The sequence below is a fragment of the Rhinolophus sinicus genome, linkage group LG10 (genome assembly GCF_036562045.2).
Source record: "Rhinolophus sinicus isolate RSC01 linkage group LG10, ASM3656204v1, whole genome shotgun sequence".
Lineage (NCBI taxonomy): Eukaryota > Metazoa > Chordata > Mammalia > Chiroptera > Rhinolophidae > Rhinolophus > Rhinolophus sinicus.
In genome coordinates, this window is record NC_133759.1 from 41,006,249 (window position 1) to 41,027,214 (window position 20,966).

General features: G+C 51.4%; 1 protein-coding gene across 1 annotated transcript in view; it reads right to left on the reverse strand.

Annotated features, from left to right (window-relative positions):
- Nucleotides 1-20,966, reverse strand: part of CAND2 (cullin associated and neddylation dissociated 2 (putative)) — a 30,496-nt gene that overhangs the window by 8,318 nt on the left and 1,212 nt on the right. The window contains exons 2-11 of the mRNA XM_019746669.2: nt 16,846-16,989; nt 14,110-14,264; nt 13,278-13,401; nt 11,025-11,290; nt 9,565-9,670; nt 9,239-9,381; nt 7,146-7,438; nt 5,859-6,000; nt 4,027-5,529; nt 633-728 (exon numbers count right to left, since the gene is read on the reverse strand). Coding sequence (XP_019602228.1) covers nt 633-728; nt 4,027-5,529; nt 5,859-6,000; nt 7,146-7,438; nt 9,239-9,381; nt 9,565-9,670; nt 11,025-11,290; nt 13,278-13,401; nt 14,110-14,264; nt 16,846-16,989 — 2,972 coding nt within the window. The remainder of the gene's footprint in view (nt 1-632; nt 729-4,026; nt 5,530-5,858; nt 6,001-7,145; nt 7,439-9,238; nt 9,382-9,564; nt 9,671-11,024; nt 11,291-13,277; nt 13,402-14,109; nt 14,265-16,845; nt 16,990-20,966) is intronic.

Consider the following 20,966-nt stretch of genomic DNA (forward strand, 5'->3'; position numbering starts at 1 on the left):
GAACTCAAGGTTGGGAGACTCCAAAACCTCTCCACAGTCCACTAGGCTGCCCTGCCTGGATGAGGAGGGCCAGACTCCTGTGTGGTCCAGTTAAAGGCCCACAGGCTTGGAGTTCTGAAGAAGTAAGCCTGGTCCTGTAGAGCCCCAAAGGGAGGAGGGCTCAGCCTCCTCCCAATGAAGGCTGCTTGGGCTCCTCAGGCCAGAAAGCCCCAGGGACAGAGGACAAGTTAGGGAGCCACTCTCCCTGTCCCAGTGCAGCCCTGTCCAACCAATGTATGTGAGAGGTTGGTGACTTCACACTTCTAAGAACCTGTGTGTTCATGGAGCACTTTCCCCCTCAATAACCCATGGGGGTTTCCAAAACAACCTTAGAACTGCAGATAAGGATTTCTTGTCCCCATTTTACAGATGAGGAAACTGAGACTCAGAGGTGAAAAGGGGCTTGCTGGGCTCACCCAGCAACTCAGTGCCAATACAAGGATTTGAACCCAGGGCCTGCTGCTATTGGGGGAGTGAGATGGCCTCCTGGGTCTTCAACTCCCCTCAGCTAATGTGCAAGTAAAATCAGCCCAAGCTCAAGGGCTATGGAGGAGACTGAACGGGGCTGTGGGCAGAGGGGATGCTCTGCTCACCAATGAAGCTCTTCAGCAGGGGGTCGATGGGATGGGGCTGGTCCGAGATAAGGAACTTGACAGCTGTGATGACAGTGCTCCGGGTGTGCGGCTGACCTGCGGGACAAGAGGCAGTGGCTTGGTGAGGGGCAGGGCCAATCCTAGATACCCACAGGTCGGAAGGTGCCAAGACGCCTCTGCCTCCATGGGAGACAGAACTGTACCCCCTCCTCACGTGAAAACCCCTCCCCCAATCTTTGAGGAAGTGGATGCTGCCATTTCCCTTGGTAGCCTAGAATCTCCCCTGAATTCTTCCTGCTGCAGCCGAGAGCGTAAAACTGGTCAGTTCTCAGGTAACCACATAGCAGGATACAAACTGAGAACCAAGAACCCAAGACAGTGGTCAACCCAAAGAAAGATCTTTGCTCAGGCCTTGGGACGGCATTCTATTTTTCAACACATTATATCAATTAATCTTCAGGATGGTCCTATTAATTGGTTGATAATAATAAAGACTATAGAATTAAAATAATTAATAAAATTATCAATCTCTATTCTATGGATGAGGGAAGAGAGACCCAGGAAAGTTAAGTTCAGGTCTAAGGTCACACAGCAAACAGACCCAGAATTCAAAAGCTGATTCTGAGCCTTACTGAGCCCTACTCCTCAGCCCTGCATTCTCTAAGCAGGGGGCACTTGTACTTCAAGTAGGCTGAAGGCCAAGGGGATTCCAATAGAATTCAGAGAATCTCCAAAGCCTGAGAATAAAGAACTCACTTAATTTTGCTTTCTGCTTGCTTTCTGAGTAGAGAAGCTAAAGAAAGGGAAGGAAATACATGTCTCACTGGGTGAAAGAATCAGCAGCTGTCCCACATGCTTCTCAATTCCTTTCTAAACTACTCACATTAAAATGACATTTTTTACAGAAACAGAAAAATGCAATCCTAAAGTTTGTATGAAACCATAGAAGATCCCAAACATTGCAAAACCATCCTGAGAAAGAACAAAGCAGGAGGCATCTGATTTCAAACTATATTATAAAGCTATAGTCATCAAAACACTATGGTACTGGCATAAAAACAGGCACATAGGACATTGGAACAGAATCAAAAGCCCAGATATAAACCCAAGCATATATGGGCAACTAATATTTGACAAAAAACCCAAGAATGCTTAGTGGGGAAAAGACAGTCTCTTCAACATATGGTACTGGGAAAATTGGATATTCACATACAAAACTGAAACTGGACCCCTATCTTACACCACTAACAAAACTGAACTCAAAATGGAATAAAGACTTACGAGCTCTGACAATTAAGTTTGTGAATTTGTTTCAATGATCTTGCTAACCTTTTTTTTTTTTTTTTTTTTTTTTCTTTTTTTTTCTTTTTTTGAGATGAGAGGGATTATTCATTGTGAATTTGTACCAACTGGACAGTTAACCAAGGTTACTATTTGGAAGTGCTGAAAAGGCTGCGTGAAAAAGTTAGACGACCTGAACTTTTCGCCAACGATTCATGGCTCTTGCATCATGACAACACAGCACTGTCTGTGAGGGAGTTTCCAGTCAGTAAACAAATAACTGTATTGGAACACCCTCCCTACTCACCTGATCTGGCCCCCAATGACTTCTTTCTTTACCTGAAGATAAAGGAAATATTGAAAGGAAGACATTTTGATGACATTCGGGACATCAAGGATAATACGATGACAGCTCTGATGGTCATACCAGAAAGAGAGTTCTAAATTGCTTTGAAGGGTGGACTAAGTGCTGGAGTCAGTGCATAGCTTTCCAAGGGGGGGTACTTCAAAGGTGACTTTAGTGATATTCAGCAATGAGGTATGTAGCACTTTTTCTAGGATGAGTTCGCGAACTTAATTGTCTGACCTCACAAATGTAAGACCTGAAACCATGCAACTCCTAGATAAAAAACGGGAATAAAGCTCCTTGACATAGGTCTTGGTAATAATTTTTTGGATATGGCACCTAAAACACAAGCAACAAAAGCAAAAATAAACAAGTAGGACTACATCAAATTAAAAAGCTCTGCACAGCAAAAGAAACTATCAACTAAGTGAAAAAACAAGCAATGGAATTGGAAAAAGATGTTTGCAAACTATGATAAGGGGTTCATATCCAAAATATACAAAAGAAACCATATAACTCAATAGGAAAACAAATAATCCAATTAAAAATGGGCAAAGGACCTGGATAGACATTTTTTTCAAAGAAGATACTCAAAAGGTCAACAGATACATGCTCAATATCACTAATCATCAGGGAAATGCAAATCAAACCTACAGTGTGATATCATCTCACGTGTGTTAGAATGGCTGTCCTCAGAAAGGCAAAAAATAAATGTTGGTGAGGGCGTGGACAAAAGGGTACCCTTGTGTACTCTTGATGGGAATGTAAATTGGTGCAGACGCTATGCAAAACAATATGGAGGTTCCTCAAAAAATTAAAAATTGAACTACCATATGACCCAGCAATCCCACTTCTGGACATATATCTGAAGGAAATGAAATTACTATCTCAAAGAGACAGATATACTCTCATGTTCACTGCAGCATTATTTACAATAACCAAGACATGTAAACAACCTAAGTGTTCATCAATGGGTGAATGGATAAAGAAAATGTGACACTGACACACACACACAATGGAATATTATTCAGCCACAAAAAGGAAGAAAATCCTGCCATTTGCTACAACATGGATGGATCTTGCAGACATTATACTATGTGAAATAAGTCAGACAAAGAAAAAAAATACTCTATGATCTCACTTATATGTGGAATCTGAAAAACCCAAACTCAGGAACAGAGCTCAAACCTTATCAGGGCATCATCTGACCAGCTCGAGGCCTGGAGGCCTTTCGTTCTCAGGTGCCCAAATATCTCCACAGGTACACCTGCCTGCTTTCTTCTTCCCTGAGCTGTAGAACACCCTGACATGCCCTGATCTAACCACATAAAACCTGTCCCCTGGTTCCTGCCCAGGCCTCCAACCCTAGTCTACATTTCCACTTGCTCCTGGCTCCAACTACCTCCAGAGAGCTGCACTCTGCAGACTGCAGTTTCTGGTCCCTTAGAGAACTGCTTTTATTAACCTTTGCCTGGAGCATAAGACTGCTGTCCGCCCAAGGATTACAAAAGTGGCATCGTGAAAAGTTTATTTGTTGAAGGGACATATCAAGGATTCTGTCTGCTCCATCCCAGAGGGTCCCACAGGAGGAGGCCTGTAAGCCTCAGGAAATAGTTTTTAATGGCTCCTCTGCCTTTATCTTATACAGACCATGACTCTCAGACCCCATCACTTAAACTAGATCACTTTGTGTGGACCACTCTGACACTTAGGGACACATTGCCCACCTCTGATCTGGGCCACCTCTGCCCATACCAGTGCCCCTACCTGCAGCAAGTTGCTTCTGGAATCGGGGCAGAAGGAATGGAGGGTTCACGAGGACCAGCTTCCCGAGGCATTCAGCCACCACCCCCCGGGTGCCCTCCTCGGCACCCTCACAGCACTGGAACAGCAGGGTCCAGATGTCCTCAGCATAGGGCTTCAGGCTGTCGGGCGGGGCGGCCCCCAGGGCTTCCCTGAGCGAGTGTAGCAGCAGGTACTGCCGCCGGGGCTCGGCCTTGATTTGCCCCAGCAGGAAGGGCAGGAAGTCGGGTAGGTTCCCAGCGCCCACGCGGCCCAGCGCGTAGGAGGCAGCCGTTCTGACGTCCTCACTGGGTGACCCCAAGGCTTCCAGGAGCACTGCCTTCAGCTCCCGCTGGGGGCCCGGCCCAGCCACCTGGCCCACCTCGGCCAGTGACAAGAATGCCAGGACCTTAACCCCTGTGCTGGAGTGGGGTGACCTGGCATCGCAGACCAGGCGGTCTGCCGTGCCTGCTGCCTCCTGGGGACAGGCAGCTGCGAGGGCTGCCACACACCGAGCCAGAGAGTGGTACACCTGCTTGTGGAGGACTGGCCCGCCATCCGCAGCCTGGTTGTAAACAGGTGAAGTGAGCAGGCTGATGAGCTTGGCATAGTCCACACAGGGGGGCCGGGTCCCCACCAGAGCCTGCAGAAAGCCTTCGGTGGCCACCAGCACACCTGCTGGCAGCAGGGGCGAACGTAGCAACCTCAGCAGCTCTGAGAGCACGGGGCCACTGACCTTGGCCAAGGAGGCTGGCTGGACCTGGGTCACAGTGGCGAGAAAGTCCACAGCCAGCTGGGCCACGTGCATGTCGCTCTCGCTGACCAGAGCAGGCAGTTCGGCCAGCACAGCCTGCACAGCAGATGGAGGGAGGCTGAGCCCCTGGCTATGAGCCAGGGCATCCAGGGCAGCCAGTGTGGCCAGCCGCAGCGCCCGTTGGTTCTTGCGCAGGAACGAGGCCAGAATGGGCAGTGCCTCGGCCAGGATGGGCTGTAGGTCAAGCCGCAGCGGGGACGCAGCTATCAGTGTCAGTGCCTTGACAGCAGGCAGCCGGGTGATCTCATTCCGTAGGCGATCCAAGAGCAGCAGTAATGACGGCTCCAGGTCATCCCCCAGCCTGTCACCCAGGTGGCCCACGAGGTGGCCCATGCAAGAAATGGCCCGCTCTTTCACTTCCTGGTCCAGGTCGGTGGCACGGAGGCGAGCCAGGGTGGCCACAGACATCTCTCCAACGTACGGCTCTGGGTCCAACATCCGAGGCCTGTCCAGGGGCCACAGGGCCCGTACCAGCTCTTGTAGCACCAGCAGGGCCTCAGCCGCAACCTTGTAGAAAGAGTCTGACACACAGGTCAGCACAGGTGGCAGGAGGGTGGGCAAGTGTGGATGGAAGGCCTTGGCCGGCTCCGTGCCCAGCAGCCCCTGCAGGAAGGCTAGGGCATCCATGCGAATGGTGGAGGAGCTGGAACGGTCTGCCAGTGAGAAGACGATGCCTGCGGGGTGGGTGCAAAGATTACAGGCCATAGACCCTGACTTAACACAGCCCTCCCTGGGTGTGGGGGTGGAACATGCACAGGCACCTGAGCTGGATCCAGGCACCTGGGCTCTTAGGCAGCAGATTCTAAGAGCTCAGGGATTGGCCAGGACCAGAGTTGAGAGACACAAGGCCAGGGAACCCATCTGAAACCAGGATGTAGGGCCTGTACCCTAGCCTTGTTCTCATAGCTGGTAAAGGACAGCCACCATATGTCGCTGAACAGGGACACCCTTGAAGGTTGGGAAAGGCCCAGGACAGCAGATACCAGGTTGCAATCCTTCCTACCTGCTACCAGCACGGGCATGTGCTCTGCCAGGCTGCCAGGGAGGACGCCCGCCAGCTCGGTGAGGAGACTGAAGCAGCCCTGGCGAGTCCTGATGCTCCGATCTTTAAGCTGCCGCTGCAGGGCCTTAATCACAAGGGGCACCTGTGGGCAGGTGGAGGAGGTTAGTGACCACCCAGGGAACCTCTACACCGCACCTACTCCTGGGGCGCTTTACCCAGGCATGTGCCCATGGAGGACCTCAGCATGGAGAGGATGGCTCTATGCCAAGCTTTCCATCATTCGCTCTTTATCAGGCACCTAATTCTATACTCAGACCCTCTGAGGTAGGGACTACTCCTGGGCCCATTTTACAGATGGGGAAACAGGTACAGAGATATGAAGTAACTTGCTCAAAATTACACAAGACCAGGGAAGCCAGAGGCAGCTTGGTTCTCACCTAACACCCCGAGGTGGGAAGCACTAGGCCCCTTCCCTTTCCCAGCTGGGTTCTCTCCAGATGAGCCCATCCACTCCCCCAAGCTTCAGGTGCCAGCACCGGAATGACTCCTGACCTGCATCGCCAATACCAGACTCGAGTGACGACTGCCCACCTGATGTCTCCACTCAGACATCCAAGGACCTCGAACAGAAATGTCCAGAACAGAACTCCAAACGTCACCCTCGCCACACTCTGCCACCTCGGGGAACTGCACTCTATGCTGCAGCCAGGGCCTGGAACTCACTTGACACCTCCCTGTTCCTCCCTCCACATCCAATCCATAGCAAGACCCCAAAACTGTGTGGTTCAGGAGCAAGGCCTTCATCGGTCTTGTTCCCCACTGTGCCCTAGCACCTGATACACAGGGCTGTGCATATAGTACCGTGTTTCCCCGAAAATAAGACCTAGCCAGACAATCAGCTCTAATGTGTCTTTTGGAGCAAAAGTTAATACAAGACCTGGTATGATATGATATATATGATATGATATGATATGATATGATATGATATGATATGATATGATATGATATGATATGATATGATATATAAGATCCGATCTTATATTATAGTAAAATAAGACCGGGTCTTGTATTCATTTTTGCTCCAAAAGACCCATGAGAGCTGATTGTCCAGCTAGGTCTTATTTTCGGGGAAACACGGTAGGTGCTCAATACTCACACTTCAGTGGATGGATAGATGGTGGGACGGGTGGACGGGTGGGAAGATGGACAGATGGAAGGGCTGAGAGTAGGAGGGAAGGTGAGTTGTGAGTGGGGGCTGGAGAGAGCGAAAGGTGAAGGCGTGCCCACCTGTCCTCGCAGCATATGGAGGCTGCTACCGGTCTGAGTGGGCTCCTCGACGGCCTCCAGCCATCCCTTTGGGGGCCGTGTTTGCCGCAGCAGCACGATGTAAGCCCCGAAGACATCAGTTTTGACATTCTCCTCACGTTCCTTGAAGCGGCGGATGAGCGCGGGTGCCAAGGTGCAGTGGAATTCGGGCAGTAGGTCAGGCCGGGAGCTGATCAAAGCCGCCATGCATTTAGCCGCTGCCCGGCGCACCTTCCAACTCATGTCATCGTCATCACTGTATTCGTCCTCACTCTCTGGGGCAGGAACGAGACACCCATGGAGCCCTGCACTCTGTACCAGATGAACAGAGAGCCACCTGCCCCATCCAGGTGGTCTCTCTCTCTCAGAACAGAGATGTGAGGGGTCAGGGAGGAAGGAGCTGAGCCTGTGCTTTACCTTTCTGGTAATCATTATTTACACCCTATCAGGAATGTTACCTACCATTTAATGAACACCTACTGTGTGCTGGGGATGGCACCAGGCACTTCAAATCCACACCTCATTTTAGCCTCATAACGACCTTGTGAGACGGGGATTACTTCCCCACTGTAGAGATGAAGAAACTGAGGCTCAGAGGGCATGACTGACCCCAAGTTACATGAACAGGGAAATAGTTGGAATTAAACCAGCGTCCTCCCTCTGCCTCCAAACCCTTTGTTGTTTTGACTACACCAGGGAAAAAATTGATTTCTAAGTCTTTAGTGCGGACCTTGAGAATCCATGTGGGGCATAAAACCCATCCTTTGGTTTCAGGACTGGCTGTGTGATGTTTCATTTACTGGGATTCCAGAAAGGCGAGGCAATAGGGCCTCCCTTTGGCATTGCCCCCTGCTCCTCCACCCCAAATCCCAGCCTCTCAAGGGTCCAATTCCAGTTTCCAAGCCGGAAATGTTGTGTTTGTGGGGCTTCCTACTCTCCAAACCACCCCCAGAGGCACAAGCTCACAAAGTGCCTTGATCCCCATTTTACTGGTGACTAGAATAAGGCTCAGAGATGGTAAGAAACTCTCCAGAGGTCACACAATTAGGGAACAGTTAGGACCTATGGGGCCTACCCATATCACCTGGGGAGACACATGAGGCTCAGAGGGGGATGGTCCTAACGAGTGACATGACAAGCACAGGCTCAGAGGCCAGTGTGTTCCTACCCACACCATTCTGCTGATGACTCAGACTCACAGAGCTGGGCAAGCCACAGCGAGCCATACAGATTGTCCCATGGATGGTCAGCTTAGTAAATGTTCCATCTGATGGACTATTATTTGTTACCTCTACTCTATGCCACCCACAAAGAAACCTCCATAGCTCCGTTACTGACAAGAAAATGCCCAATCTCCCTGGTGTGGCATTTGAGGCTCCAATATGCCTGTCCAATCTCGTCTCCTACCATCCCATCTCATTCCAGCTTCCCCATCAGACCCTAAGTCCCTTGCCTCCATCAATGTCCTGCTTTCATTATCCAGGGGCATCTATCTGAGTGACGGACAGGACCACAGGCACAGAAGGAAGCCACTGAATCCATTCCCCATCAGAAATCTCCCGTCAGTGCCTATCATTCCACCATTAGAGTTTCACTCTGCTGGGTTAAAGCATTGTGTCTTGGAAGCCATGACTAAAAGGGTACAGAGATGGCAGCATAGAGGTAGGGGAGTCTGACAGACATGGCTCTACGTCCCAGCTATGCTACTTCCTAGCTGTGTAATCTCAGGCACATCACTTCTCTAAGTCTCAGTTTCCTTGTCTGAAATATGGGGATAATAATAAATACCTGGTTTTCTAGGGTTACTGTAAGGAACATGAAATAAGAGAGTGCTTAGGACACCAGTAGATGCTCAATAAATGTCCGTGATTACTTCTATTGTTACTGTGCAGTCAGAAAGGATGGGAACATTGGGGAACTCAGGTTATGGAAGGCAGGGCTGGAGACTGAGGAACAGTTGGGATGAGGATAAAGGAACAAAATGTGGCCCCTATCTTTGGCTGGGGGGTTAGGGGATCCCAGTAAGGCTGCAGCCATTTCTGTGCTCCAGCCCCAATGACAAGCTGGCCACCCACCTTGCTCACTGAATTCACTATCCTCTGTCTCCATCTGCTCCTCATCCCCGTCACTGTCGTAGTTATAGTTGGGGTCATGCTTCATGTACTGGAGGCACAGGCTGGTCACCTTGGACACGTGAGGGCCCATCTCCTTGGGGCACCTGTGGGGTGGGATGAGGCAGCTCTGGTGGACCCGGGCAGGACAGTGTAGGGAACAGGGCCCAGTGGGGAGTCCTGAGATCTTACTGCTCTGAGGCCAGCATACTGCCCCCAACCCCATCCCCACCAGCTTCCCAAAGAAATTCTGGGCCCCGCCCCATCTTCCAGCAAGCCGCAGCACCTACTTCTTCAGGAAGGCCTCAAAGGCCTGGAGGCAGGACTCCCGGAGCTCATCGTCATCCAGTTTGCAGAACTCCTCCACCAGGGGCACCAAGCGGTCCAGGTGGGCCCCTGCAGGGCCGGGTGGATCACTAAGGACAACCCTCTCCCAGGCTCCCCTCACCCACAATGCTTAGTCTTTCCCTGCACCCACAGCCCTGACCACTGCAAATTCAACACAGAGGCTTCAAAGTCAAGCAGATGTGGGTTCTACAGCAGCTCTGACTCTGCTACCTATGAGCGCTGGGGTCTTGGGCAGGTCACAACACTTCTCTGACTTCAGTCCACTCATCTTCACAGTGGGGATAACAATGCCTACCCGTCAGAGATTCTGTGATGAATGATATGATGCAGAGAAAGAGCTACGCCCAGGCCCTGACGCAGAGTAGGCACTCAATAAGCAGCATTGTGGCTGAAACTATTACTCATGTCTTTGCCGTATTTCCTGGACTAGGTTGTAGCCCTGGATGGAAAAAGGGGAGAAGCAGGTACTACCCGTATAGACCAGGCAAAAATGGCGCCTGCCTCATCCCTGGGCTTCAGAGGGTTCTGCCTTGGCCTCCCTCCAGCCACACCCTTCCCCACTTTCTTGCCCAATTGACCCTAAACCTTCGTCTGGTTCCTGTACAGGCCTCTTTCCTGGGTCCATGCTCCCAAGAATGGCCAAAGGGTGGCTGCTGTGTGGCGTTTGTGTGTTGGGGGGAGTAGACAGAGTGTGGACTGCAGGCTGGGGTCCCCATGTGTACTTGTAAGGTTCCTCGCAGTGAGAGAGACAGAGGGAAGGGAGGGGCAGCCCATGGCCAACTCTACCCACTCTGTCCTGTTCGAGCCTGGAACTCCAAGGTGTTTGAGAATAAGTTCAAACCAGACTGCAGGATTCCATTTCTGTAAAATTAATCTATGGTCAAAGAAAGCAGATCATTGGTTCCCTGGGGTGGGGCAGAGGGAGGGATGGACTACAAACGGGCACAAGGAAACTTTTGGGAGTGATGGAAATGTTCTACATCTTGATTGTGGTAGTTTCATGGGTGTACGCAAAGGCCAATACACACTGAATTGTACACTTGAAACAGTGCGGTTTACTGAACCTACATTATCTCCCAATAAAAACTTTAAAAAACGCAAACCCGGCTTACAGGTTGTTGTTATTAAGGTATACTTGTCAAAGTAGGAGAACAGAACACATTTTATCTAAGTTTGATGGAATGATTTGTAATTATCCGAGAGCCTGGAGTAAGGCTCAGCAGATGGCGCTGCGGACCCGCCCTGCTGCCTCTCAAGCCCCGCCCTGCCCTTTCATGTACTTACACCCCGCCCCCTTACCTAGCGGTGGCCGGCACCCCAGGAGCCCCGGGCCCCGGAACCTTCCCCCAGCACATCTTCGCTTCGGCCCTGCAGCCTTGCCCAGGGGGCCCTGCTCCCTTACCCAGGCGGTGGCCCGCCTGACGGCCGACGCTGCCCAAACACTGAATCAGGGTGCGGATGGTGGCGGGGCTGGCGGGTGCACGCGGGCCGGGCAGCCGGTCCAGCAGGTGGTCGGCGAGCTCCACGAAGAGGTCAGTGCTGCAGGCGGCCGCCAGGTGGCCGAGCGCCCCAACTGCTCGCTTGCGCACGGCCAGGCGCGGGCTGCTCAGCTGCGGCAGGAGACAGTGCAGGAGGCTCGCATGGAAGGCAGCCAGTGGGGCGCCCAGCCTGGGGAGTCGGAGGGGGCGTCAGGTGGGCCTACCGGGCAGGCACTGGGCCAGGCACCTCCCCTCCCCCATCTTCTCCTGGCCTCCTCGCTGGAATTATGACACCCCCATGGCCCTTGGTACACAAAAAGGAGCCCCACAACTGCACAGCGTGCTTATTATTACACGAAAGAAAGTGGAGAGGGGAAGGGGCCTTCTTAAGGCCACCTGGCCTAGAAATGCAAGGCCAGAACTTGAACCCAGGTGTCCAGGCTTCCAGCCTGGGGAGAAGTCCCAACAGCAATGTGTCCAGGGGGCTACACTGAGGCGGTCCTGATTTCCTGGGAGTCTGGGCCTTGCTTCAGTGTCCACCTCCCCTACCTCCCACTGAGTCCTGAGTGGTCTAAACTCTACTTCCGATCTGGTCATTCCTCTGCTTAACTCCTTCAATCTCCAGTGCTCTTTAGATAAACTGAGCTCTGGCCTTAAGGCAAGAGGCAACACAAGAGAATGGTTTTTGCACAGGTAGAAGGCAGCCCCTGACTGACTACCTCAGCAGCTTCTGTCCTCACCTTCAGACCAGACTGGTGCATTTCCTGTCCAACACATGTCCTAAGACTTTTTCTTCTTTCTCCTGCACACAAACACATTGACCTGACCCTCCCCTATCTCGCTGTCTAGCTCAGACATCTCTTCTGGGTTCCTTTTATATGTGTTTACCTACTGCGTGACAGGGAGTAAGCTGGGAGCTTGAGTGAGCAAGGTAGACTCTGGCCTTAGAACCTACCCTCACGGAATTTTCAGTTGCGATCCCAGGCATCTCAAATTCAACATGCCCCAAGCTGAATCCATTGCCTTTCTCCCCAGACTTGCTCCCACTCTCAGAGGGCACCCCACCACAGTAATGGCCCTATGTCTGTGCCCCTGGGTATCGCCCTTGAATCTCTGCCTCTGTCACCCACTCCAAGCCCTGCGGAGTCTAAATCCAAAATACAACCGGAATTCACCTGCCTGCAGAAGCCTCCAAACTAATCTCCCTGCCTGTTCCACCCCCTCCCATCTACCATGCACACTGCAGGTAGGAAAATCGGCCTAAAACGCACAAATATCTACACAGCACTCTTCAGCCCCTGCCAAATACCCCTCCACAGGCTCTTCACACCCTCAGTATAATTGTTAGTCACCCACCCTGGGCTCCTGTCCAGCCCTTGGACCTCATCTCGCCACACGGGCCCCTCTACAGTAGACCCCAGTCCACAACTGACTTGCAGACTCCCTGGGACCCCATGTCTTTTCCTGCCTCTACTAGCTGGGCCGAAGGCGTCTCCTCTTTCAGTGTCCCCCTTATGCCTGCCCACGCCTGGCCAAGTCCTGTCCATCGTTGAAGGTTTAGCTAGCAGGTACCTCTCTAGGAAAGCTCCCCACCTACCAGCTGGGTTAGGGGCTCCTCCTCTGAGCTGCAGGCCCTGCTCTTATCCTCACTGTTGTCCTTCTCCAGTCACAGTTGGTGTGTCTGTGAGCTCCTCCCTAGCTGCGATCAAGACTGAGCCAGTTCACATTCCCAGCACTAGTCCAGCATCTGACATTACTCTGGCCCCAAAGTAGGGGCTCAAATCTTGGGAGATTGAATGAATGAATGAATACTTACAAAATGTGCAGGGCAATGTAAAACAATGGCCCAGCTGTATTAGCTCAAAAGAAGAAAGAAAAAGAAGGGGGTGAAGGGAGAGGATGAACACACCTGGGCTTCTGTTGTAGAGAGACCTGAGTTCAAATCCTAGGTTATGCCATTTATTGACAGTGTGGCTTCAGGCAAGCCACATCACCTCTCACAGCCTATAAAATTGTGACAAAAAGTTCTCCTTTGCAGGGCTGCTGGGACAATTAAGGAGCCCTGAGCATAGGGCCTGGTGTGCAATAGGTGCTGACTCTGTGGATTTAAGTCCTTCCCTGTCCCCTTTGCTCCCCCTCCCGCCGGGGTCCTCCTTGCGCGAGGTGACCTCCCGCACCTGCTCAGCATGTCAGAGAGGATGTCCAGGGCTTCCAGCTGCACGGCCACATCCTCCTGCTGGGCGATGGCATTGGTGAGCTGGCCAGTGATCTTCCGGCACACGTTGGTGGCCAGTCCGGAGCCTGCACAAAGCACAAGATGGGCAAGGTAAGGCACAGGGCTGGCCTCCACCTCTGGTCAGCCCTTGCTCTGGTTGTATTTCTGAACCCAGGTCCCTGAGAAACCTGTTAAACCAGGGAAGCCAGGGCTCAACTGGTCCCAGCTCTGACCCAGAGGCCCGACCAAACTAAAGGAAACAGCTCGGGGAGCTGAAAAACTGATAGCTGATCTGCTGGCCAGCTCACCCCACACCTGACCCCTCCCTTCCTTCTGCCATCCATTAGGGAGGTGGGAAAAGCACTTCCTTTCCTGGACTCCCTTGCTCCTAGGAGGGACCAGGTCATGCTGTTCTGCCCTGTGAGTTATAGGTCAAAGTCTTCTGGAGAAACACATGCTTTTCTTATAAAAGGTAAGAGTCCAGGGCAGAGACTCAACCGTGTCCTAACTGAGCTGCTAAGTGAATTGCTGCAAAAATGGAGAGGCTGATCCCTCCAGAATTATGTGAGAAAAGCAATACCCTACTTCTTCAAGCTGCCATGAGTTAGGCTTTGTTACTTGCAGCTAAAAGCATTCCTGACATTGAGCCATGAACTTAAGTAGATCTGGGTCTGAGTTCTCTGCCACTGACCAGCTGGTAGACCTTAGGTAAACCCTTTCACCTCTCTAAGCTTCAGTTTCTTTAACCATAAAGTAGGACAAATAATAGCACTTAGTCCCTGGGACCTGGGTACCTGTGGATGCAGGGGGGAGCTCCGACAGGACGGTCTTGAGGCCGATGCCAGCAATGTCTCTGAGCTGCTCCTTCTCTGACCGCATGTTGGCACAGAGAGCATCCACGATGGTCTCCACCTGGTACTCCTTCACTTTGCCCACCAGAGGACCCAGGCTGAGCAGGGAAGAAGGGAGGGGGTTCCAAAAGCCCCAGACTCAGTCTGAATTAGGCTGCCCCTTGTCCCCTCATGCCCGTGGGGCCGCATGTGCTGAGGAAAAGGCCCAGATAAACAAGGGACTCCCTGTTTTACCAGGAGAGGCACCCTCTGCATATACCAATGTCGCTCCTGGAACCTCCCAAACCTGCATCATCTCTTGAGTTTTGCGTCTCAGTATATGACCAAACCACCGAACCCTATTACCTGGACACCAAGGAGTACCCAAGAGCAGTGGTTCTCAAACTGGACCGTGTATCAGAATCCCTTGGGGGACTTGTTAGAACACAGATCGCTCGGCCCTCCCCCAGATTTTCAGGTTCAGGAAGTCTGGGTGGTGCCTGAGATTTTGTATTTCTAGCAAGTTCTCAACAGATGCTGACTCCAGTGGTCCAGGGACCACACTTGGAGAACCTCTGCCTCAGCGCCTTGCTTCTCCAAGTGTGGTCATGGACCAGCAACATCAGCATCATCTCCAACTTGTCAGAAACGCAGACTCTCAGGTCCTACCCTTCAGCTACTGAACCAAAATGTGCATTTCAGCAAAGTCCCCTCTGCTTCCAATGTACATTAATGTGCCCTTTGTCTCAGCCTTCACTGTGCATTGCCATCGCCTGGGGCCTTTAAAAAACTGCTACCGGGGTGCCAGCCCCAGTCTGAGTTAACTGGTTTCTGGTGTGGCCTGGACGATTGGTGTTTAAATTCCGCAGGTGATTGTAACATACAGTCAAACACTGACTTACATGAGTGGTTCTCTGACTCAGGGTACATTAGAATGCAAGTTCTCACCGCCAGCCGCAGCCCCCTCCCTCTACCTGGCCCCCTCCTGAATCTGAATCCCGGGGTGGGGCCTACATAGTTTTAACAAGAGTCCCAGGTGACCCCAGTGCATGCCAGTTTGCAAACTTTGGCTCTCCTGACTGCTTTCTCCAGCACCTCCTCCAGCTAAGTAATCATAGGGCCCTCCCACTCTACCTCCTACAGCACTAGTTCACAATTGGGGTGATAACGGCCCCGGAGGTGTTTTGGAAATTTATGGAGGGCCTTTTTTTGTCATCATAATTAATGAGATGGCACTTCTGACTTTTATTGAGGGGGGAAGGGAGGTAGCCAGAAACGGTAGAAAGACAAGATTGCAAAACAAAGCACATTCCAGGTTCTGCTGGAGTTTCTAACATCCCTCTGGGCATTCCTATAGAAAAGTCTTTCTAGAATCGTGAGTCCAGAACCTAATTTCATTTTACATATAAACCCCAAGTACATTTGACACTATTTCAATATACCCTAAATTTTCCGATAATGTAATTATCAGGTAAATTGAAGGAAGGCTATACTTTGTTTTCTGAGAAACTGTACAAGGAGATGGTCACCATTTCAGAAAATCTCATTGCTAAGAGCAATGCCACTCGTGGCATCTGAGTGCCCAACATCCACACCTGTCCCCAGGTGAGTGCACTGCCGTGGCACTCACACTGAGTCTACACTGAGGTGCAGGCTTCTCGTGACTTCACTGTCACTCTGCTGTCAACAAGCCCAAGCTCTGACACACTGAAACACATGACCCATGAACCGTGTTCCTTCTGTTTCTTCTGTATGTTTCAGTTTGTAATTGTGTAGAGGCAGGTTATATTATGCATAAATTTCATTTCATGAGAGGAAAAGGGTATTTCAGACTACACGTTGTAAAAAGTGGATATTGGTTGTGCTAGTGGGAAACCACAGTCCACCATATCTCTACTCCACGGCCACAGGCTTGCTCCCAGACCACACACCTGACCACGTCACCTTCCTGCATAAAACTCTTTACTCAATTCCCTTTGCTCTTAGGATCAAGTTGAAATTCATTAACAGGGCCCAGAATGCCTGAGCGTGGCTCACAGAATACTGTTAGAAAGGCAGGGCCCCAGTTCTCTGTTAACTACTGACCCCTGCCATTCACCCGACCACACACACACAGGCCCTAGCGTACCCCATCTTGCTTTTTCAGCTCCAGAGGTAAGTAGCCAAGGTGTCAGGACCACAACCTTATGATGCCTATGGCACAGGCTTTTATTCCCGCCTCCTGCCCATTGCTTCAGCCCTCACCACTCTGGTACCTGCCAGCCTGACCTTCCAGATGCCAGCACCTGCATCTGTGCCTGAGGGCTCACCCTCCACCCCACTGCAGAAGCAGCCTTCAGCCAAGGACTGACAGAGCAGGCAGGTGGGAACACTCGGGGGCATCTCACGCTGTCCCAGAGTAGGGTTAAGCTTTGCTCTCCCACAGCAGTAACTTGCTTGATAATGCAGCCTTTATTGGCTTTTCTTCCTTCCCTGCCTCACTTCCCTATTCCTGTACTGGAGTTTCCTGGGAACACTTCCCAAATAAACTTACAACTGAATCGTTATTGCCAGGTCTACTTGTGGGGAAACCCAGACCAACGTACTATTCAACTCCACTGGGGCTCCGAGAGCTGCTCAGCAATTCTCTCAGAGGCTGTATCCAAAGGGGCAGGGACCCCCGGGGAGCTCCCACCTGTCCCCACCATGGCTGACACTTACCACTTGACCGCCAGGTTTTGTACTTCACCGTTCTTGTCCTCCAGGAGTCTAAGCAGCATCTTGACCACCTTGCGCTCACTGTCCTCATCCAGCTGGATGGAGTCCTTCTGCAGCTCTGACATCAGGTCACTGGTGGCCATGAACCTGGGTGGGGAGGGCAGAGGAAGGTTGCTGAGGAGCTCCTGCGTTCTGGTGATTTGGCAGTATCTTGTGGCTCCCCCAGAAGCAGACCTTGGTACACAGATTCAAGGGCAAGTAGATTATCTGGGCTGTGGGCACAGTCTGGCTACCACCTGTGTGTGAAAGACACCAACTGCCACATCGTGGCCAACTAGGAGTGGCACAGCAAACTAGCTAAATACTTAAGTCTTCAGAGTTGGTGGCTCTTGCTTCTGCCATTTACGCAAATGTGAACTTGGGAAAGTCAATTTACATCGCTGAAACTTAGTTTACCTGTCTGAAAAGGGGGATGAGATTAGTACCTGCCTCATGGGGTTGTATGGAAGATAAAATGCATGTGATGTACTTAGCACACCGTGAACAGACAGTAAATAAACAATCAGTGAGTGGCACTGCCGTTATTGTAATTGCACGGTACATCATTCACATCTCATTCACGTTAGAAGGTTGAACAGACACCTTACAACCAAGTCAGGTGTCAGCAAGTAGAGGGGCCCTGCTCTGCCCACTTCCACTTCAGAGAATAGACTCAGCCCCTGCCCTTTGACCAGTGGTTCTCAAACTGTAGCCAGCATGACAGTGAACTGCAGGGCTTGTTAAACACTGCTGGACCCCACCCCAGAGTTTCTGAATCAATAGGTCTGAGCTGGGGCATTTCTAACTAGTTCCTGTTTGATGCTGACGGGCAGAGACCACACTCTGAGAACCATTGCCCTAGGCCATGCTGATGGGCCGAGGGCATATCTTAGACGCATCAACGGCTGACCAGTCTCCAGCTATGGCTCCCTGACCAAGGGTGGGAATCAGAGTCAAGGACTACCCACCCCAGGTGGGCAGATCTGTGTGGCCTGATGCCCTGTCCTGGGCATTTGAAAGTGCAGTGGCTAGAAGGCCAGGGAGAGCTGGTGCTGCAGGGTCATTGTGGAGCACCATTCCTGCCAAGACTCAGAGGGGAGAGCAGAGTCTTAAACTGACAGCCCTCAGCTTGGTCCACCTTGCAAACGTGTTTTGATAATTTGGATTAGTTATCAATATTTGAAAATTAGGAGAGTTGACATAAATGTATTGATTTCCAGATTCTCTTGGAAATATAATATTTGGATACAACTGGGCCTATAGGCCCTGGTGACAATAACTGGCTCTAGTCAAGTTGTGGCTGCCCTCTTCAGGTGGGACACACACTCCCCAGGTCACCAGGTTCCCACCAGATCCACTCCACCTGTTCACTGGCCCTTGAGAGTGGAGACTCCAGGAGAAGGCCAGACAGAGTAACAAGGAGAGATGCCGTGGAGTTGGGACCAAAGAGTGGCAGCCCTAGGAAGCCTCCAGCGTTTGCTGATCCAGCAGGCCACCCGCCTTCTCACAATAGCCTTGCTTTCTGGCTCGAGCCAGTCAACCAAGAGCCATACTTCCAAGCCTGTGCCAAAATCGGTCACAGCTGGCCTCATCTTTGCAGGCTCAGACCTGCTGGAATTCATGGCAGCCCACAGCACCCTGTTACTAGGAGGACATTTGTCGATGTCATAGCTGTTTATTTTTAACAGCTGGGATAAGCCTCAAGCTGCCGAGAGAGGATGGAGGCTGGGCTGGAGGTGAGGAGGGAGTGGCAGGGCTGACGGTGCCCACCTCTGGGCCTGGCCATCACATGGAAAGCAGCGGAGGGAAGGTGAAGGAAAGTTTGGATCTGAGCCAGGCCAAGGTCTGAGGTAGGCACAGCACTCCTAGGTCTGTCCAGCCGATGGGACATTCTGAGAAGGCAGGCAGGGTCTCTAAGCTGCACTTCTGCTGCAGTTCATGGAGACCCTGCTTAGCCTGGCAACCCAAGGGATGTGCTCCTTTGCCCAAAATGTCCCACTCTTTCAACAGGTAGAAAACCTGGTGAACACCTCTTCATCTGTCAAGGGCCCAGCTCAAATGTCCCAGCCTCAGGGATGACTCCTCTGACCACCCTGCCTTATCCCCCACCCACACCCCTCTCAGCACACTTGGTTCCTCTGGACAGAACCCTCTCAGAGCACTCTGCACCCTTCATCATAGCACTTCTCACACAAGCTTGGTCACCACTGTGTCTCCCCCATTAAACTGTGAACTCACGGTGTTAGTTTCATCTCTGGGACTCCAGGCCTCAAGAAGGAACAGGTCAAAATAGGGTCTGGGGGACAGGGTAAGGGCAGGAAGGGATAGCCTCTAACAGGGCTCAGAGCCCAGAGCCAAACAGTTATGTGAAAACCTGAACTCAGAAACAAACCCTTCTGAAATATGCCCAGCATTTTAGACACCCCCAAATTCCTGCAAACACTCAGCTCTCCGAGAAAGAAAGCCTTATTGTATATATGCATATGGTGGTGGTGGCGGGGTGGGGAGAGGGAGAGCGAGGCAGGGTGTACAGGAAAATGTATAATTTGGTAGCTAAGAGCTTGAGCACCAAAGTTTGGCCTTAAGTAAATATATTGGTCTTGCCACTTATTAACTGAGTGACCTTAAGCAATTGACTCCTTTCTGAGTCTCACTTTTTCCATCTATAAAATGGGAATTTTCTTTGCCCCATCCTTGGGCGATTTTAATAGAACAATGAGTTCTTAGCACTAGGCAGATGGGGAAACTAGGCTCAGAGAGGTTGCAGGAACTGCCCAGGGTCAGACAGCAAGTTGGGAGGAGAATCAGCCCACTAGTCAGGTCTCCTGGCTACTCAACCAATACTACTGTGTTTTCAAAAAATGATGTGGGAATTCCTCAGACCCCCCAGTTTACCCATTTCACTGTTGAAGTCTGAGTAGGAATAGAGCAGCCTCCTGCCCATGGAGTGGGGGCCCAGGAATAACAGGGATCAAAGGACCCCTGCCTCGGACCTCCATTTGCAGTCACTGCTTACCTTCAGGTGCCAGAGGACACAGTCTCAGTTTCATTCCAGAGAAACCTTAGAGGCGACTCAATTGAAACACTCGGCCACATGGGTGCCTGAACAGCTGGTCAGCAGGACCCAGCAGCCCTGGTATTTGGACTTTAAAAATAGACACCATCCTCACAGGCTTGGGTGGTTTTAAGTGTTCCCAGGGCCACTGGCTGAGCAGGCTGCAAGGGGCAGTGGCAAGGCCAACTCCCTCAAGTTCTAGGTGGCAGGGCAAACTCCCTCTTCTTGAGAATAGACCTAAGACCCTAGAGACAGTGGTGCAAATCCCCTTTGCCACTGGCCAGCTATGTGACCTTGGGCAAGTCACTTCACCTCTCCAAGCCTTTGGAGAACAGGAAGAACAATCACTATCACGCAGGCAGACAGGTGGACTGAATGAGATTACACTGGACAGCACATCAGGGACCTTGGCACATAGAAAACATTCATTGAGCACCTACTGTGTGTAACTAGAACAGGCTCTGGGACACAAAAAGGAAGCACACAGTCTGGTGGTACAGGAGCCCTAGGTCTCCCACGGCTAAGAAGTGACACAGCAGAGATGGGCAGGAGAGGTGTGGCAGCTCAGGGGAGGTGTCTAAACCTGCCTGGGTATCAGGAGGCATCCCACACAGGTGACAACTAAGTAGGAGCTAGCCAAGTAAAGGGGGAAATGAGGGGGGCGGGGAGCACAGAGCTTCTGGGGAGGGGGCATGGAAGATTTCTGATTACATAGAATCATAATAGTGCCCATTTATTAAGTGCTTCCCTGGTGGCAGCCACTAATCTAAACATTCCACAGGTATTAACTCATTTCATCCTTACATCAATCCTCTGAGGTGGGTTCTGTTATCATCCCCACCTTATAGAAACAGAGCTGAAGCTCATGAGAGGTTAAGCAGTCTGTCCATGGTCACACAGCCTGTAAGTGGTTGGGGTCAGGATCTGAACCCAGGACTGTGGCTCAAAGGCTCTACTCATGCTGTTCTGGAGGCTTTTGAGGGGTGTTGAGGAATGGGTTTCAGGAGGACACAGAGAGGTCAGTCTCCTC